Source organism: Physeter macrocephalus, chromosome 2 (genome assembly GCF_002837175.3).
Source record: "Physeter macrocephalus isolate SW-GA chromosome 2, ASM283717v5, whole genome shotgun sequence".
In the NCBI taxonomy this organism is placed as follows: Eukaryota; Metazoa; Chordata; class Mammalia; order Artiodactyla; family Physeteridae; genus Physeter; species Physeter macrocephalus.
In genome coordinates, this window is record NC_041215.1 from 86,477,800 (window position 1) to 86,497,175 (window position 19,376).

The window sequence follows — 19,376 nt, forward strand, 5'->3', positions numbered from 1 at the left end:
AGCTACAGTAATCAAGACAGTATGGTACTGGCACAAAAACAGAAATATAGATGAATGGAACAGGATAGAAGGCCCAAAGATAAACCCACGCACATATGGTCACCTTATTTTTGATAAAGGAGGCAAGAATATACAGTGGAGAAAAGACAGCCTCTTCAAAAAGTGGTGCTGGGAAAACTGGACAACTACATGTAAAAGGATGAAATTAGAATGCTCCCTAACACCATACACAAAAATAAGCTCAAAATGGATTAAAGACCTAAATGTAAGGCCAGACACTTTCAAACTCTTAGAGGAAAACATAGGCAGAACACTCTATGACATAAATCACAGCAAGATCCTTTTTGACCCATCTCCTAGAGAAATGGAAATAAAAACAAAAATAAACAAATGGGACCTAATGAAACTTAAAAGCTTTTGCACAGCAAAGGATACCATAAACAAGACCAAAAGACAACCCTCAGAATGGGAGAAAATTTTGCACAGCAAAGGAAACCATAAGCAAGACGAAAACACAACCCTCAGAATGGGAGAAAATATTTGCGAATGAAGCAACTGACAAAGGATTAATCTCCAAAATTTACAAGCAGCTCATGTAGCTCAATATCAAAAAAGGAAACAACCCAATCCAAGAATGGGCAGAAGACCTAAATAGGCATTTCTCCAAAGAAGATATACAGATTGCCAACAAACACATGAACGAATGCTCAACATCGCTAATCATTAGAGAATTTCAAATCAAAACTACAATCAGATATCACCTCACACCAGTCAGAATGGCCACCATAAAAAAATCTGCAAACAACAAATGCTGGAGAGGGTGTGGAGAAAAGGGAACCCTGTTGCACTGTTGGTGGGAATGTAAATTGATACAGCCACTATGGAGAACAGTATGGAGGTTCCTTAAAAAACTAAAAATAGAACTACCATACGACCCAGCAATCCCACTACTGGGCATATACCCTGAGAAAACCGTAATTCAAAAAGAGTCATGTACCACAATGTTCACTGTAGCTCTATTTACAATAGCCAGGACATGGAAGCAACCAAAGTGTCCATTGACAGATGAATGGATAAAGAGGATGTGGCACATATATACAATGGAATATTACTCAGCCATAAAAAGTAACGAAATTGAGTTATTTGTAGTGAGATGGATGGACCTAGAGTCTGTCATATAGAGTGAAGTAATTCAGAAAGACAAAAACAAATACCATATGCTAACACATATATATGTAATCTAAAAAGTAAAAAATGGTTATGAAGAACCTAGGGGCAGGATGCAATAAAGACACAGACATAGAGAATGTACTTGAGGACACAGGGAGGGGGAAGTGTAATCTGGGACAAAGTGAGAGAGTGGCATGGACATATATACACTACCAAATGTAAAATAGTTAGCTAGTAGGAAGCAGCCGCATAGCACAGGGAGATCAGCTCGGTGCTTTGTGACCACCTAGAGGGGTGGGATAGGGAGGGTGGGAGGGAGGGAGACACAAGACGGAAGAGATATGGGGACATACGTATGTGTATAACTGATTCACTTTGTTATAAAGCAGAAACTGACACATCATTGTAAAGCAATTATACTCTAATAAAGATGTTTAAAAACAATTTAAATAAAATAAAATGTATCCTAAAATATATCAGTTTCACTCACTGTGTGTTTATTCCCAGGAGTCCAGTTGTTCAGACTTTTACTGTCCAACAACACAATGACAGAGTCAACAGGATGTTTGGGGCCATGGTTAAACATTCATTAAAACATTCAGTAATGGCACACAGAATGCAAAAGATGAAAGGGACATTTAAAGGTCTAGTTTTTATCCTGTCCAGATAAAATTGCCCCTAAGTCGGTTTAAGATATTTGAGCTTACAATCAGCACTGTCTGGTCTACAATACTAGATCAAATGAAGATAATAAATTAAGAGCAAAGTCTCTCTGTAGCCTTGTATGAAAATATTTATGGACGTTGGTTTTTTTCACTCTTCTGTTGAACTTCAGTTTTCAGTATCAACTACTTTTTTTTTTATATCAACTACTTTTAAATGTCTTTAATAATGAACATCTCAATATTGTAAGTACGTAAGCCCAAACCTTAGCAATTTGTAGTTATGTTAGAATGAGCTACAAATGAGCTACATTTTGATTCTTCAAACAACCTGCTTTACGAATAAGAGAAGTAAAAAATATATATATTAATAATCTAGAGAACGATTTACACTTTCCCTCTGCTCCCGCTGGTATAGGCAGTCTTCGGTCTGATGTGCCATTTGACAACGCTCTACCCACTTTACATTTCATGTGCCTGGCTCCTTCTCTGACTTTCTAGATTTCTTTCTTTTCTGCATCTCTCCCTCTCTCACCTGTTCCTCTCAGCTTCCTTTCTTTTTATATCTCTCTTTTTCCTTTGTCCAGCTTATACCTCAGGGCTTCCTGTGTACCTTACAGTATCTCTGGGTCCTATTAAAATGCTCAGAATTAAATAAATTCTGGAACCTGTTGATAAACTATCATTTATTTTTATTCACTGTATCCTCAAAGTAAAATTTCTAAATTTCTACATTTTATTATTTTCAACAAATATAAAATCACTGTTCTGCCATCTGTGAAAATTAAGTGTCATGCGTATGCATAATAAGCGGGATCAAACGGCAGCACCAGAAAATTGAGAGGGACTCAACGAAGAAAATCTTGGCAGCACAGGTTCTAAACACTTACAAAGGTTACTACCACGGTCTGATTAAACTTCTTTTTATACAACTATTATGAAAGAAAGAAATTATTTCTTTTGCTTAACAAACTTAGACTTTAAATTTACCTATTGAAAGAACGTGGTTCCTTTAGTCCTGGAATTGTCATCTGAACCTACTGATACTCAAATTGAACTCTTCAGAAGGTATAAAGGAGTTATCAATTTGCTATATTAATTTTATTTTTTCATGTATCGTAGATATTTTATCCTTTAAAAAACAGAAATATACCTACTGATTTGAAGTAAGATAAAAAATACTGTCATATTTTATTTCCAGATAAACTTTGCAAGATTTTGTGCCCATGAAAACTGTTCTGCTGATTTACAAGTTTCTGCAAAAATTGGATTTTTGAAGTAAGTGTAGTTGGCTCTCTGCTTATTTATCAGGATGGGGTAATTGGTGTGTGTATGTGGGTTCTAAAGAGTAAAGGACTAAGAACTAATCCTTGGGGGTTAGCAGCATTTAAAGATCTGGAAAAGAACAGCAGTCTCATTCTGCTGAAAGAGACTAAGTGTTCTATACAGCAGTCACATAAATATACACTCAAAGATTACCACTTTTCAAAAGAATGAGAATGTGTGAGCACCATGGTTTTATCAAGCACGATTTTAACCTTTCACTGATAACTTGGAAGATATTTCAGGATTTAAATGTGCTTTGGGTTATCATTATCATAATTGTAGTTATTTTTCAGACATTTGTAAGTTCCTGTTAATAGAGTTTTTGGTTCAAAATGAGCTAACCCTTACTACATAATGCTTAGTATTTTATCATCCAAAAACTGGTTACATAATTCAGATTGATGTACAAAACAAAGATATCCCTAAATATATATGTGACCCATTTGAAAGGGAATAAATCATCTTTGTCTTCTAAATTCATAGAAGGGAAACAGGAAAAAGAAAATACATGTAAACGTGCTTAGAATAGTGCACACACTGCAAACTGGATAAATGTTGATTGCTGTTATTATTTATGTTGGGAAATAAACCATTGTAATTCTGTATTATGTCTATATCCCCTCTGTTGAAATTGTTCTGCATGTCAGAGGGAAGGTGTGAAAATGAGGACCAGAGAGATAGAATCCACACTTCAGGTTAAGAGCTGGTTGTGTATGGAGAGTGAAAGAGGGCAAGGAGGCATCACTGACAGGGCAGGAATATGGGAGACTGTTTGGGGAAGGTAGGGATATAGAGGAAGCAGGTTTAAATTGGGGTGTGTTGAATTTGATGAGACTTCTATATGTAGCTCTGCAGTGGAAAGTCTAGTTCAGGATTATGTTTGGAGGTCCTCTTCACATTAGTTATGAGAATGCCTGTGATGGAAATGTGAATTTCACAAAGAACTAAGGATCAAATCTTGAGAGGGGTGGGTAAATTTTATTTAAAGAGCTTAAAAAGAATAAGGACTTACTCCAGGAGACTGAAAAAGTATCATCATAGAACTAAGAGAAAAACCAACTCCACGGTGAAATAGCCAAAGGAGAATGTAAAAAGAGGGACTTAATACTGTGATTTTGTAGCAATCAGAGAGCATAATGACTGGGGAAAGGTCATGGAAGTTGGCACTTAAAATGTGACTGGTGGGGGAGAAAAAGGATGTCGCTGGCAAATTTTAACAGAAATTCCTGTGCAGTCATAGCTAAATGACAGCATCAGTGATTAAGGGAAGGAGAATTTATTACGAACAAGTAGGTTCAACTGAATTTTTATGTATTTATCAAATGTTATTTAATTATGGGAAGATATAAACAAGTGTGAGGATCAAAGGCAGGGAAAAGAATAAATTGAACAAAGAAATAGTCTGCTTAAATCCAGGGGACACTTCAGATATTACTTGAACTGTCCTGTGAAGAATTTGACAGCTGTTCACTTCCTTTTTTTTCAATGTCTTTTGCTTTAATTTCCAGGATGCCATCCTTTTACTTCTCTAGCCCCTCCTTCTCAGTTGTGTTTGGAGGACCACTGAATTTGGCTCTTTTGGCTCCCTTAATAGCCCTCTCTCACTCCTCTCACACTCCCATGTTTCCCCTGGATAATCTTGCCCACAACCATAACCTCACCTGGTCTGCCTCCACTGCTGATGCCCAAATCAGTGTCTCTGAGTTCCACACCCACCCATCCAGTTGACTATCAGACATGCAGTCTCGGGTGCCCAGTTACTATCCACCGGTGACACAACCATTAGTTAGTTACCAAAGCCAACAACGTGGAGCTCAACCTGCATTCTTCTCTCTTTCTTATCCCTGACATCAAATAAATTACCAAGTCCTATAATACTACCACCCAGATGTATTTTTTATCCATCGTACTTCTCCATCTCTACTACTATTGCTCCAAATCAGGCACTCAATATCCTACCTGAATCACTGAGCTCTACCACTTTCTGGGCTACTGGTCTCTGATTTTACATTATTCAAATTCCTCTACCAAGATGTTTCCAGAGTGAGCTTTCTAACTTACACGTCTGATAGCAAGGCTTCAGTAGCTCATTAACATCTAAAGTCTTTAGTGCTCTTCCTCAGCAATTCCACAGGACTTTTTTCCATTGATTGCAGAATAGTTGTGTGGCCATGCCATGCTCTCCTGAGCCTCTGTATCTTTTCACTTTGACTTATCTATCTGATTAATGCTTATTTATCTTATAAATCTCAGCTGTTTCCTAGGTAAAGGCCCCCCACCCCCACCCCGCCAACTTTGTCTCCAGCTACATAAACCTAGTCCTCCTGTGGCCCTGGTCCCATTGCACCTGTGCTCAGAAATATTATTGTCTGTCTCCACACTATCCTGTACACTGCTTCAAGGTGGGTTCCTGTCTTTTCATCTTTGCGTTCCCAATATGTAACACAGTGCCTGGAACACTGTAGGTGACGAGTGGATGTTTGCTGAGGATGGAACAGGGTCCTAAAGGAAACAGCATGTGCCTGGGATCAGACTCAGGTGGAAGGGTTAGCCTTAGAAAGAAGTTAAGATTCCCCTTATCTTGAGCTAAGAAGCTGTGAATAGATGCTGACATTGATTCAGAAATTTTAATGTGGAAGGAAGGGAAATACAGAGAATTAATGGATGGCCAGAATAAAAAGTGAGTTTGTATATGGAAGGTGAGGGCTCTGAGGTTGGGTTTGGGACCTTGTGAAGGGAATGGGAAAAGATTCCAAATAGCTGTTAAGATAAATGGGATAGGGAATCAACCAGGAATGAGTAAAAAGGTTGACAAACAGCACTGAGTACCCTGCTGGGGTGGGATCACATATGGCAGAGAATAAATTAATTCTTTTCACCTAGGCAATGCCAGGATAGCCTTGAGCATCCACAGTTGAGGGCCAAGAAGCCCTAACCTATTTGATAGATAATTGGACTTTATACTTAAATTATCCAGATTGGCTGCTTAGATAGTCCAAAAACAGCAACCGCTAACTGCTTTGTAATCCAGCATGTAGTTGTGGTGCCTTTGTTGAATTATTAGATGAATAATTTATAACCTTCCCATTCACATATTTATTTTCTTTCTAAAATGCTTAGTCTTCCTGGTGCTTTTGCTCTCATGGGCCTTTGATAAGAAGAAGTATTTTGTGTGGGAAAGATTACCTAAGCTACAAATAAGTGGTGTTTTCATCTCCTCAAATCAGACACTTCCATGGTTACCTTGTCATCTTTCACTGCAATCTGTCTGGCCCATGAAAAAAATGAGATGTTGAAATTTATATGGAAATATTACTGACAATGCTTATTTCCTGAAGAATGAAAATATATCTTACTGAATTAAGATATTAAATCATTAATGTAATCGAATTATCAGTTTTTCTTCATTACGTATTTCTCATGAGAAATTACATTACCTACATTGCATTTTTAATTTGAAGTGATAATGTTTCCTGTAGTCGAAATATCAAGTCCATTATGATTTTATATGGCAGCCAACAGAACGTAAGGCAGTTTTTCTCAAGGTGTGGTCTTTGAGTCACCTTTATGAGAATCACCTGGGATGCTTGGTAGAAATGCAGGCTCCTAGGCCCCTGACCCTCCAAATCAGAATCCATGGGGACCAGGCCAGAAATGTTCATTATTAAGAGGCTGTCAGTGGTTCTTATCAAGCTGAAATCTGAGAACCAGTGTTGTGGTGGTTTAGAGTTTAGATCTGAAGTCAGACTAACCTGGTTCAAGTCTATCTACCATTTAGTAGCTGAATGACCTTTTCAGAGAAGACTTTCAACCTCTGTAAACTTCCTTCCTCGTTGGCAAGAAGGTAAAATAGTACTCTGTAAGGTTGTTTTAAAAATAAAATGCAATAATGCAGGCCAGTGCATTGCATAGCACAAAGCCTGATACATATGAAGATTTGAGAAAAGTTGTTATTTTTGATAAATTATGGTTGGAATAGTCATAGACCACGATAAAAATGTTTTCATTTGGATAAAAAAATTAAATATTGCCAGGGAATTCTAAACATTTTCTGCACGTGTACTGGTTATTTGTCCAGAGTTTATTGTTTCTTTATGTCCCGAGAAAGCTGCTGACTGTGCCTGGGTCAGTTGTTTTCAGTTCTATGAGGCTTGTAGTGGCCTAAAGGCCAGTGTACAGTATAAGCCCCACATGTTTTGCATCAGTTAGGAAGATTAGAGGCTATTTCCATTAGGTAAATGATAACTTATTTGAAGAGTTTTCAAATGAAAACTCTCTGAATTAATTTTTAGGCCCACGGGTGAAGGGTTCTGACAAACTACTTTGCATTTTAATAAATGATACTCTCTCAGAGAAAAATTTGCCTCGCCCTCAAAGGAGTCCTCTCTGCCTTCTCGGTCGTGGTAGGCAAATTGCAACCATATGTTCTATGCCTTCTCCCGACTGTAACTCCGCTGGCACTGATGGTATTTCTGTGTCTCAGAGCTACATACCTGCTTCAGGTAAATGTAGTTACTCCATCAAAAACATGAGTTTCTGATGACTGCACTAATAGACTGCTGACAGCAAACTAAATAGTGTTGACGCACTCCATCTCATGTTTTCGTTAAGTTGAGGCTTCCTCCTGAATCTCTCAATTCTCAGCACAGTAAACCACATTCAAATGGACTTACAGTGCGAAATGAAAATGAACAAATATGACTTTATCTAAAAGATTACAAATAGAGGAGCAGGTATTAACCATCGCAGAGATGACTGATCTAAATGGCAGTACTTCTCTTCTGTGCCTCCGTCATGCTTCCAGGGTAAGTGATGGAGGCTTTTCCTGAACAAAAGTGCCTTCATATCATTGAGGAATGCTTTTAACTTTTAACAGAGTATGGGACTAATAGTAACTTAAACACAGGTGTTTAATTATTTTGCATGATAGGCAGTCTGGAGAAGGTGGTTGCAGGTTTAGTGAGAAGCTGCCAAAATCTGGGCCTTCAGAGTTCATGGTTATCTTTCCAGTTCTCTTGGCTTTTCCCTTGTGGTTGCTGGGGTACCAAGGTTCCCAGTAAACAGAAAGGGGCAGGAGCAAAATTCTGTGTCCTCTTGAGGCTGCCTTTCAAGGAAGGGAAGTGTCTGAGCAGACGCCTTATTCTGATTAACCAGAGTGGTGTCGCATGCTGCCCCCGAATCTATCCTGGTGGAAAGAGGATGGAGTCGTCATGATCATAGTAGATCAATCATAATTCACTCCCTGAAGCTGAGCTGGGGGCTTAGCTTCTGCAGTATCGAGGGGATACTGCCAACTGCCTGGCTAATCCAGGGTTCTGTTAGCAGCTAAGAAGGGAACTCACTGTTGGGTAGACAGTGAGTGGTGTGTAACCGCACTGTGCTGTTACCCCCAAAAGAGTGAGTGTAACAAAACTGTCCATTTTTAAAATGCAGATAGTAGGAATATATGCCTCACTGATGTCACAGAGTTTGGGGAAAAGGAATTGTATGCTTCATACACTAAACATTCTAATTCCTAGTTCTATCTTCCAATCCATGTTCTTCTCCTATACTCCTTGGGATCTTAGTGAATTTGTCTATTCAGTAAAATCTTCTTAAATGTCAGGTATCTTATATTTCCCAGTAGATGAGAATTTTCCACTATTTTATTTTTTTCCCCGAAGTCAGTAATAAAGAAAAAAGAGGACAAAATTTTACTTGGGCCTGAGGCCACTTTGCCACAGGCTAGTCTTTTGTCAAATAAATGACTCGTGTTACCTTGACATGGGTACTTATCAATTTCTGTTATATTTTGTTCTAGCATCTTGATTAAAAACATGTTAGCTATGAAGCAGTCATTCATCTTATCAAGGCAAAATGCATTAATTATATGAAGACTTGGGGAGCATTTCTCACAAAATAGAACGGTAGCGTTCATTCAGGAAAAACATAGAGCCTGGTGCTGAAATACATCATTTTTCTGTTTTTCCTTTCACTTATTAAGTTATGATTCTGTATGTACACAGTATCTTGATTTGTTTAAATTACATGGATTCTAGGCTGCTTTGTAAATTTCAAGTCTGCATTATGCATGTTTTAATAAAGAATGAACTGCGATTCCCGGGGAAAGCTCTGGTTCGGCCTTGTCACACTTCCAGATGTGCACCTGGTCCTTTATTATGTCTCATGTAAAAAGCTAGTGGGTATCTTTCTGACAGCACCTTGTTAATGAATCAAGATACAGTAAGATGTATACATATATATATATATATATATACACACACACACACACACACACATAAAGAGTAGAATTGTAATTATGGTAATGTGGCAAAATAGCTTCAAAATGGAAAACAGACCAGGAGCCTCGCTCTTGAAATGTGAATACTGTGTTTCTCTTTCGTTTGCTGTTGTCTTGGAACCTAGCTGTTTATGCAGTGCTTTCACCTTCTGTTGCTTGTCTAAGTGCCAACTTCTTTCCCAAAGGTGTTCAGTGACTAATGCCTTGGTTACAAGCCAGAATATTTTATAAATGTCTATTTATAGGCAGCTCTTCTACAAGTCTTAATTAAACTTTAATGTCAAGCTGAAGTTTACTTTTAGAAGCTCTTATTTTCCTTTAGTTGTAACATGGTTCTAGAGAAGCAGAGGGGATGTGGGACAGCCACGTTCCCGCACGACTTCCCTCTGTCCTTTAACACAGGGCCACCAAGCAGATGCGTGCTTGTGTAACACAAAGGTTTACAACACAAGAATGAGTAAGTCACAGCCATCCCCTCAAACACTGAGAGGAATAGCACATTATGACTGAGTCAGATTCTTCTGCCCTGAAATGATAGCCATGATTCAGAAGAGTTACTGCCTTGTTACTTATCAGTGACTAATGCCTTGGTTACAAGCCAGAATATTTTATAAATGTCTATTTATAGGCAGCTCTTCTACAAGTCTTAATTAAACTTTAATGTCAAGCTGAAGTTTACTTTTAGAAGCTCTTATTTTCCTTTAGTTGTAACAGGGTTCTAGAGAAGCAGAGGGGATGTGGGACAGCCACGTTCCCGCACGACTTCCCTCTGTCCTTTAACACAGGGCCACCAAGCAGATGCGTGCTTGTGTAACACAAAGGTTTACAACACAAGAATGAGTAAGTCACAGCCATCCCCTCAAACACTGGGAGGAATAGCCCATTATGACTGAGTCAGATTCTTCCGCCCTGAAATGATAGCCATGATTCAGAAGAGTTACTGCCTTGTTACTTATACATCCTTCCAGAAATATCCAGCTTCTCAAAGCCGGGGATCAGAGCTGGAAATGCTACATAGGGACATTTTCTTCATTCGTTTCTCCTCGATGTCTTTAGTACCAGACAAGGAATTATGAGGTCTGGGATATCGTTTCCTCTAAGGCAGCATCGGGTGCCATCTGAAATAATGAAGCTTCTGTTATTGTCAGAATAATACAGGTTTTAAATATAGTAATATGATGTGGTATGCTTATTTTGAAACTAATTATGCTCCTCAGTCAGATTGCTCAATGGCAGAGCCAGCAAACTTTTTACTTGAAGGGACAGACTGTAAATATTAGGCTTTGTGGGACAGAGATGTCGCAACTTCTCAACTCTGCTGTCGTAGTGCAAAAGTGGCCACAGACGAAAGAGCATGGCTGTGTCCCCATAAACCTTTATTTACAAGACCAGGCAGCGGTCCCCATTTGGCCTTCAGGCAGCAGTTTTTAAACCCCTACTCTCTGGTAATCCTGTAGGACATTTTTATTATTTATTATTTAAATATAGTTCCTTATAGTGTATTTTATTTTTAAAATGTAATTTGTTAGTAAAATTTAAGCTGGTTGCCAAAATTAGCCAGATTTAGAGTTTTTTTTCAGGAATTAGTCCTGGGTTAATAAACCATAAGGGCCTGCTCATAGATAGACAAACTGACACAACAGAATTACATATATATGTTTACTGAAAAACTATAAAGGCTCCAAACTGTAATTGCCAAAATTCCCAATGATAGTTGAAAGGATAAATAAAATGTGGCATATTAACAAAAATTAGTATACACACCAATGAGAAGAAACGATTTACAACTCCATGCATCAATATAGATTAAAAACAAAATTTTGAGTAAAGAATGTTGGATACTCCAAGATTACATACTCAGTGATTCCATTTGTATGAAATATAAAACTGGGCAAAGCCAGTCTATACTAGTAAAAGCAAGATAGTGGGTAGGGTCAAGAATTGGAAGGGGGCACAAGGGTATTTCTTTGGTGCTGGCAATATGTTTTTCTTGATCTGGATGCTGGTTTCACACATGTATTCAGTTTATAAAAATTTGCTGAGCTCTACACTTAGGTTGTGTGCATTTTTCTCTATGTATGTCCTACCTTGATAAGAAGGTTTAAAGTGGAAAAACAATTAGGATAAGAAGGGAAGAACTTTTAGGTATTAAGTAAAATGTCCAATTTCTCATAGATATATTATTAGAGGTATCAAAGTGGGGGGAAGTGTTCAAAATTATAATAATTTTGTTTGTACATTCTGAGGTTCATAATAATTTGCTTTTCAAATTCAAACTCAAACAGTATCCATGTTGCCATTAATTTATTTGTCAACTCAATAGTTGTATTGCCACTAAAACATTAGGTTGTATTGGCGGGGTATAGATCACATGAATGTGGTAGTAGCAGATGTTTACTTCATCTTAATGAAACATTTGGAATTTGCATACCATCACAGAACAGATAAGCATGGATCTAATTTCATAGAATGTATAATGAGCTCATGAACTTTTTTTTTTTTTTTTTTTTTTTTTTTTTGCGGTACGCTGGCCTCTCAGTGTTGTGGCCTCTCCTGTAGCGGAGCACAGGCTCTGGACGCGCAGGCTTAGCGGCCATGGCTCATGGGCCTAGCCGCTCCGCGGCATGTGGGATCTTCCCAGACCGGGGCACGAACCCGTGTCCCCTGCATCGGCAGGTGGACTCTCAACCACTGCGCCACCAGGGAAGCCCAGAGTTCATGAACTTTTAACAGTCATTTATCCAGTAATTTCCTCAATCTTTCAGACTTTTTTTTTAGTGTTATCCAGCCCTTTTTAATGTTTGATACACTTACATACCACACATATGTTTTGAACACTGTGTTGCTAGCCTCTGAGAAAACAGTGATATTCATGACCCAGCACCTTTTCTCCAAGAGAACTTATTCTTGTGGTGAGAAAAGCCAGACAGTGTGAACATATTGCATTAGAGGATTGCCCAGTGTGTGGGAAAGTGGCAGAGAGAGAAGCCACTTCTGTTAGGGAGGATGCAATGCTGGGTGAAGGGGCTTAGCAATAAGTATCAACTGGAAGAACTTCTGAGGACTCTTAACGTTGACAATCAAGCTGAGTCTTGAAGAACAAGTATAAGTTAACCAGATAACATGAAGAGGGAAGAGGCTGAAGGCAGGGGGATGGCTTGAAGTAAGACACAAAGCACAGGTGTTTGGACCCCTGTTTGTAGGTGAGCATGGCTAAAGGGAAGGAATGGGTTGTGCAGTGGAAAGTAAGGCACGACCAGCTCTCTCAGGCTGCATCTGCTGCGCTAATCAGAACTCTATCTTGAAAGCACTGGAGGAAAGGAAGCAGACACGTGATATTATCAAGTTTGCTTTCTGCAAAGTGACCACCACCCGCCCCCAGTAGTGTGAAAATTGAAAGAGGACTTGACAAATCAATTAAGAGTATAATCCAAGTTAATGCCGGTTCAATCATGAAATTTTCAGATCTTCTTTATTTAAAAAAAAGAAATTTTAATCTTCATTCAGTTCAACCTAAATAACTAGAACAGTACAAAGGCAAGAAGCAACATGCCTTTGCTACCCCCCAGGCGAAATGGGTTCCCCACCCTGGTCCCAGAGCCCTTTATTCATAACTCTTTTCACGTATCTCTAATATCTGTTTACATCTGTTTATAAATCTGCCCTTTATAAGCTCTAACAAAGCTAGGAATTTGTTACACTATTTTTGTATGTGGGAGTAATAGACGTAACGATTATTATACAGGGGCTTTCAATTAAAATCATTCTTCATCTTCAAGTAATGCTTAAAAGCATCAATCTTGAAACTTGTTCTTTAACTCTGTCCTTAAACATTTCTGTCTTAAATCAACTCACAAATAACTACTAAATGCCTACTATGTGTTTAACATTTCCATAAATAGTTTATTCAGACACAAATACAGATGTTGATTAGAATGATACAGTGTAAGCATTATTGAAGAAACTTTTTCTAAACTCTAGTTGCTAGGTGAATGTACCTTTCTTATTGTTATGATTATCCTCATCTGATATTTTGCTTTGGGTCATATTCTTCTCTGGTTGAACTAATTTTTTTTTATTTAAATACTTTGATATCTAAGAGTGTCTGTTTTTGAGGACAGCTTACAGAATCATGACATTCTGTAGCAGGTTCTGAGCTCTTCTAACCATCTAATCAGTAAAGGGAATGGGTTACCTTGAGACTTTAGAACATTCTAGCTGTGGCACCTTGAATACATTTCTTAAACCTCAGGTTCTTTGGGGTTTCATGGAATGTGCATGAGCCACATCTTCACTGAACAGTAGTTATTATTACCGATGGGGTGACTGAGTCTTTAAAATGCTAAATGACCTCTCCCCCAGAACAACGGGGGCCAGAGCCAGAACTTGAACTCACTTACGTGTTTGGATTTGCAGCAGTGTTCTCTTTCCAGTTCACAGGATGGTGAAACACCTCTGCAATTCTATTTTTAATTTGGTCTAGTTATTGGTAGAGGTGACCAGCCTGCCTTAAGAAATTAATTCTAGTTCAACAGATTTTAGTGGCACCCACATGCTGGCCATAGCAGTCCTTTCCCATGCCGTGCTCACTTCCACCAAAGCATCCTCTATTTTGGTGGAAATAGTCTATTCTCCTTTTCTCCCAGTTTCCCCCAGTTCCCCCTTTGGCTTTGGCAGCAGCTAGTTCGACGTCTACTCAAGGATGAAGAAAGAACAAAAAAAATCTTTTCTTTTAGGAAAGTATTTTGAAATAATGAGAAAAATATGCTAAAATGATAGAAGCAAGAAGTTAAACAGAAAAACAGAAAGCAGACTAGTTTAATTATAACTAAATTAGAAAACTTTTCCTGTGTAATAGCTAACTGGATTTATCTGAAACCTGGGAAACTGAGTTCTTTTAAAAATGGATTTACATCTACTTGCATGGGGCCATCTCCTATGGTTGTGTTTCCAAATTAGTATTTTATGTTCAGGATACATAAATGAAGAGATGGGATTTTTAGTTCCAAATGAAAACTAAATCATACTTAATTTTTAGGCCACATGAAAATAAAACCTATCTTGCTGTTGGAAGTATGAAGACATTAATGTTGAACGTGTCCTTATTTAATGCCGGAGATGATGCATATGAGACAACTCTGCATATCAGACTACCCACTGGTCTTTACTTCATTAAGATTTTAGATCTGGTAAGGATCGAAAACTACAGTAGCATGATACTACATGATATTTTACTTAACTTTTAAAGAATGTAAATGTATAAATCACTTTATCATTTGAGGTATAAGTATTTGGCGTATGAGTCTTAATATTCAGACTTATCACTTGGGCTTCCAGTGATTTTTTTTCCTCTGTGCCCCTAATCAAAATGGCAAGTTCCTTGGGATCTGACTGAGATCAAGAGAGTCGGCTTCCTGCTTACAAATGCTACTATGAGACAGAAGCGACTGTCCAGTTATGCAAGCAAGCTGCCTGGGTGTCATTGCTTTTCTCACTGGTGCAACCTCATCTGGTGCTTCTCATGGGTGGGGTCTCTACACGGGCAATATTGGTCCTTCATGCTGGGCTCCCAGAGTTACTGCTCTGCATTTTAAGTTCACATACACTGTCTCAATCCCAAAGGACCTCCAAAATGCTAGAACCAGAGTCAGATTCCAAAATCCTGGTGTCAACCAGACTGTAGGCAAGTTTCTCCTTTCCTGCAAGAGTTTGGAGCATCTGGAGACCTCTTCCTTTTTTTTTTTTTTTTTTTTTCCCTTTTTACCACTGTGCCTCAGTCATGAGCACTTAAATCCATCAGTGAGGTATTAATAATGTTGAATTTGAAAGAGAAAAGTCTCAGTCACTTTCTCCTTGGATGCTTCTCCGCCTCTTAGAAAATTTACCCATCTCTTATCCAGAGACCATTTCTTCACACTAAGGGCATTTAGAAAGGCCTTTGACCTCTTATAAATATCTACTACCCACTTCCTCTAGAGCTTTGGGAGCCTGTTTGCAATGGTAAGAGGGAAAACTCAGATATTCAGGGAAATATACATTTCTATACATCTCACAGATGTATATTTCCCTGAATATTTGAATATATATATAATTGTGATTACAGTTATAATTAAATACCTTTATCACATTCTCATAACCCAGACAGAAGGCAGCCAGTGAAATATAGACCTTATGAATTCCTTGCTTCATGATTTTTCAAGGAACCTTGAGTTAGGGAACACAGAAACATGGTTGAAAGCTACAAGTCCAGGAATTATTCTGTGGAGAATTTATGTGAATATTAGAATAAATCTATACTTGTACACACATATTTATGTAGTGTATTTATATTCCTATTGATTTATCCCCGAAGTAAACAGAAAATAGTGTTCCAAGAAAGTAAAGTCTTCAGGGATGATTTTCTTTTCAAAAACCATCCTTAAACATATGTATGAACTTCTCATTCCCTACCTACTTAAACCAGTTATTTCATTTTCCCTTTAGGAGGAGAAACAAATAAACTGCGAAGTAACAGACAGCTCTGGCATAGTAAAACTTGACTGCAGGGTTGGTTACATATATGTAGATCATCTGTCAAGGGTAAGCATTTAGCATTTATAGTTTTTGTTACTGACATGAATATAAAATATTTTCTGTTTCCCTATGTTTGTGCTGCATACAAATAATTTGTTGTTGTCGTTTTTGTTATTTACTAAGAGTAAGTAGCTAAATGAAATAAAACCCAAACCAACTGGGCTTGAGATCTTTGAGATTGTGTTTATATTCTTGGCAACGTTCACTGTTTAAAAAAAAGAAAAAGAAGGGGGCACCTGTTTGTGTCAGGACGGACATGTGAATGTGTCAATCAGAGTTCCGCTCCCCAGCCTCACCCTTCCCCAACACTCCCCCGACTCCACCCCGGGTGGTCCTATCTGCCAGGCATGTTACCTCTGCTCTACTAAAAGGTGTTTCTGGCAAGAGTGCTCACTCAAATTGTTAAAGCATCTCTAATTTTGTCAGTCTGGACCTGCCTATCTTTACATTCAGAGGAGGCTTTGTCTCTGAACGTCACTCGTGGAAATGCTGCTGCTTTAAAATTGCCGCAGACCCGACAGCTTCCCCGTAGTTCTCTGAGTGAAGGTTAGCCTATGCTTCTAAGACATCATTTCATATCTGTATTTCACAGTACATAAATAATAAGAAAAACTAAAATTCAGACTGTAAAAACAAACTTTAGATTATTTTTAAAATGAGCGTTCCCTGTGTTTTTCAGACAGATATTAGCTTTCTTCTGGATGCCAGCTCACTCAGCAGAGCAGAAGAGGATCTCAACATCACAGTGCATGCCGCCTGGTATATTTCATTATGAAAAAACAATTGTGTTAAAGGAAATGAACCCCTGACTTCTGGGGGGAGAAAAGGGTGGTGACCTTAGGGGAACCATGGAGCTGTGTTCCATTGTCTGCAGGAGAAAACTTCCTTTATGTGATCTGTTAAACAAACAAAAAAACCTCCTAACATAGGGTTTTATAGCGTAGAAGCAAATAACAGTGTAAATAATGAGAGCAAATTTCTGCCAACTCTGACATAAAAATTTCTTACTACCGCGTCTACTTTTATCCCCGCTCCTCAAAAAGCATTTTTTAAACCAACTCGAAGTACATTAGGTATACATGGGGCATAATTAGTTCCCTCTGAAGACAATTTTTGTGCTGACTGGATTCTAAGAGGGTGTTTTCTGTTTGCTTCTGTAGTGAAAATGAAGGAGAAACAGGCAACGTGAAACGTAACAAAGTGACTTTAACAGTACCTCTCAAGTATGAAGTCATGCTAACTGTTCATGGGTGAGTAGATATGGAGGACTCCTGTAAAATTCTGAGCTGATTTTGAGTTCTGTTGCTTCTTAAACTACTGGTCAAAAGCATGTTTAGAGTTTTTTAAGAAAAGATCATGTGCTGTTTCTGTCTCTTAACAATTACCTCAGTGTTGCAGCCCATTGCTTAGGTGTTCATTATTTTAACCCACTCTGTAGTCATCACTGAGACCACCTCAAACTAATGCCCCAATGGAGGAGATTTCTTACTGGAAGAGCCCAACAGGAGGCCACGTCCAACCATTCAGCAGTACACCGTGCAGGCCAGGGCCCCAGAGTGCCAGCGTGTACTTTGTATGGTCATTCTCAGTGGCCAGGGCAAATGTGAAGTTCCGAGAAGTGGAGGGTTGGCCAAATCGCCCTTGTGCAGACCCCGCATCTACCTGTGATAGATGAATTGAGATACAAGAGAGCCGGCTCCCTTGTCCCCTCTTTATATCTGTAAATTACAGAGTTCCTTACCCACAGCCCAGCAGTCACTGATTCCTCACAATTTTAGTAATTGTTTGAATGGACCTTCCTATGACTCAGGAAGGAGATGTGAGGAGAAAGAAAGGAGTATCATGAAAACCTTTCATGATTTTACTGGAAATTACTGAGCCTACTAATCTTTGTTTAAAATCACATTTTTAAAGCAATAGACAATATGAGACACAGAACAAATAGATGAGCTTTTCTAGTTGCCCTAACTATAAAGCATCCCTAGTCATTTTCAACCACCCATAAAGGTGGCATATAGGTATATAAAAATAGTGTCCGAAACTGATGGAACTGATTCTCCAGTTTGTGAGATAAAAACAGCGGAGGAAAAAGGAATCCATTCGAGGGTGAGTAGTGGGGAGCAAAGAGAAGTCAATTGCACGTTTCCTGGGTTTGAATGCTTACCTCGCTTCGCCTCCTTGATTTTGTTATAAGTGTGTCCTCCTGCTTTTCCATTATCCACATCTTATTTTGAGCAAGGGATGCTCTGCAACTGTTAAGCTGCCCAAATCTACAACATTTGAATATTTCTCATTTCTTTCCTTTGTAAAAGGGTCTCTAACATATTACCTCATATTAGCTGCCAAATATGAGCACCGTGGGGAGTCGGGATTTTCCTAGAAAAATATGTCTTAAAGTTCATTACTGACTGTGCATATATGTCTCAACTCAGGTAAAGGAATGACAACCTTGTATTCTAACAAAAATTTGCCCTACTTATTGATGTTTGAATTGTTCCCCAGACTTGGGGTTCATTACAAATAGCCAGCAGGAATTGGGCGTGATAAGAAATAACTCAAAAATCTGTCAGATAGATTGAAATACAGGAGGATATTGGAGCCCTAGGGAGACGCTAAGAATTTATCTCATATTTGTCAAGTTTGCATGAATCATTTGAGGGCTGAGAGAGAAGGAATGGTCACTAGAGTGAGCCGGGCAGTATTGGGAAGGCAAGCAAAGGATATTGGCGGGAAGAGAAATTGTCACCCCAGTCAGAGCACGTGGCTTTCTAATTTCATTACATTTTCACTAAAATTCTTATCTTTACAAGAAACCAAAAGTATTCCATGGTACTTAGAGGCACCTGTAGTCTGAATTATGGCATATTTAAGAGATATTTAAGGGATATGCTATATTTAGACTATAGAGAAAGACTGTTTCTAATACCTCATCAAATAAGACAGTTAAATTAAATCTGAATTCATTTCTGGCAGGTTTGTAAACCCAACTTCGTTTGTGTATGGACCAAAGGAGGAAAATGAGCCTGAAATGTGCATGGCAGAGAAAATGAACTTCACTTTCCACGTAAGAAAAGTTGATTGTGCTGATATTTGTAACAAACTGAAAGAATGTTACCGATGCATTGCCCCAGAGGACATCATATATGTGTGGTGTCCCTCAGCTTTGGGCCACCTCAGCCGGTTGAGGGCGAGAAGGGAGCTGCAGCAGGGCTCATGCCCTTGCCTGGCGGGCTCCTGTGCCTTCTCTCCCATTCATCTTGTCCCTGTTACTGAGCCCACCCTCCTTATACTACCTCTCCTTACAGTAAGTACCTCCTGGGGACAGAGGTAATGCCTGAAATAGGCAAACTTATGGGAGGAACTGA

The 19,376-nt window shown here is 38.7% G+C and overlaps 1 protein-coding gene across 1 annotated transcript in view; it reads left to right on the plus strand.

Moving 5' to 3' along the window:
• The window catches only part of ITGA4 (integrin subunit alpha 4), a 78,689-nt gene that overhangs the window by 52,353 nt on the left and 6,960 nt on the right, over positions 1 to 19,376 (plus strand). The window contains exons 17-22 of the mRNA XM_007114665.4: positions 3,034 to 3,110; positions 14,477 to 14,627; positions 15,922 to 16,017; positions 16,691 to 16,770; positions 17,172 to 17,261; positions 18,985 to 19,075. Coding sequence (XP_007114727.2) covers positions 3,034 to 3,110; positions 14,477 to 14,627; positions 15,922 to 16,017; positions 16,691 to 16,770; positions 17,172 to 17,261; positions 18,985 to 19,075 — 585 coding nt within the window. The remainder of the gene's footprint in view (positions 1 to 3,033; positions 3,111 to 14,476; positions 14,628 to 15,921; positions 16,018 to 16,690; positions 16,771 to 17,171; positions 17,262 to 18,984; positions 19,076 to 19,376) is intronic.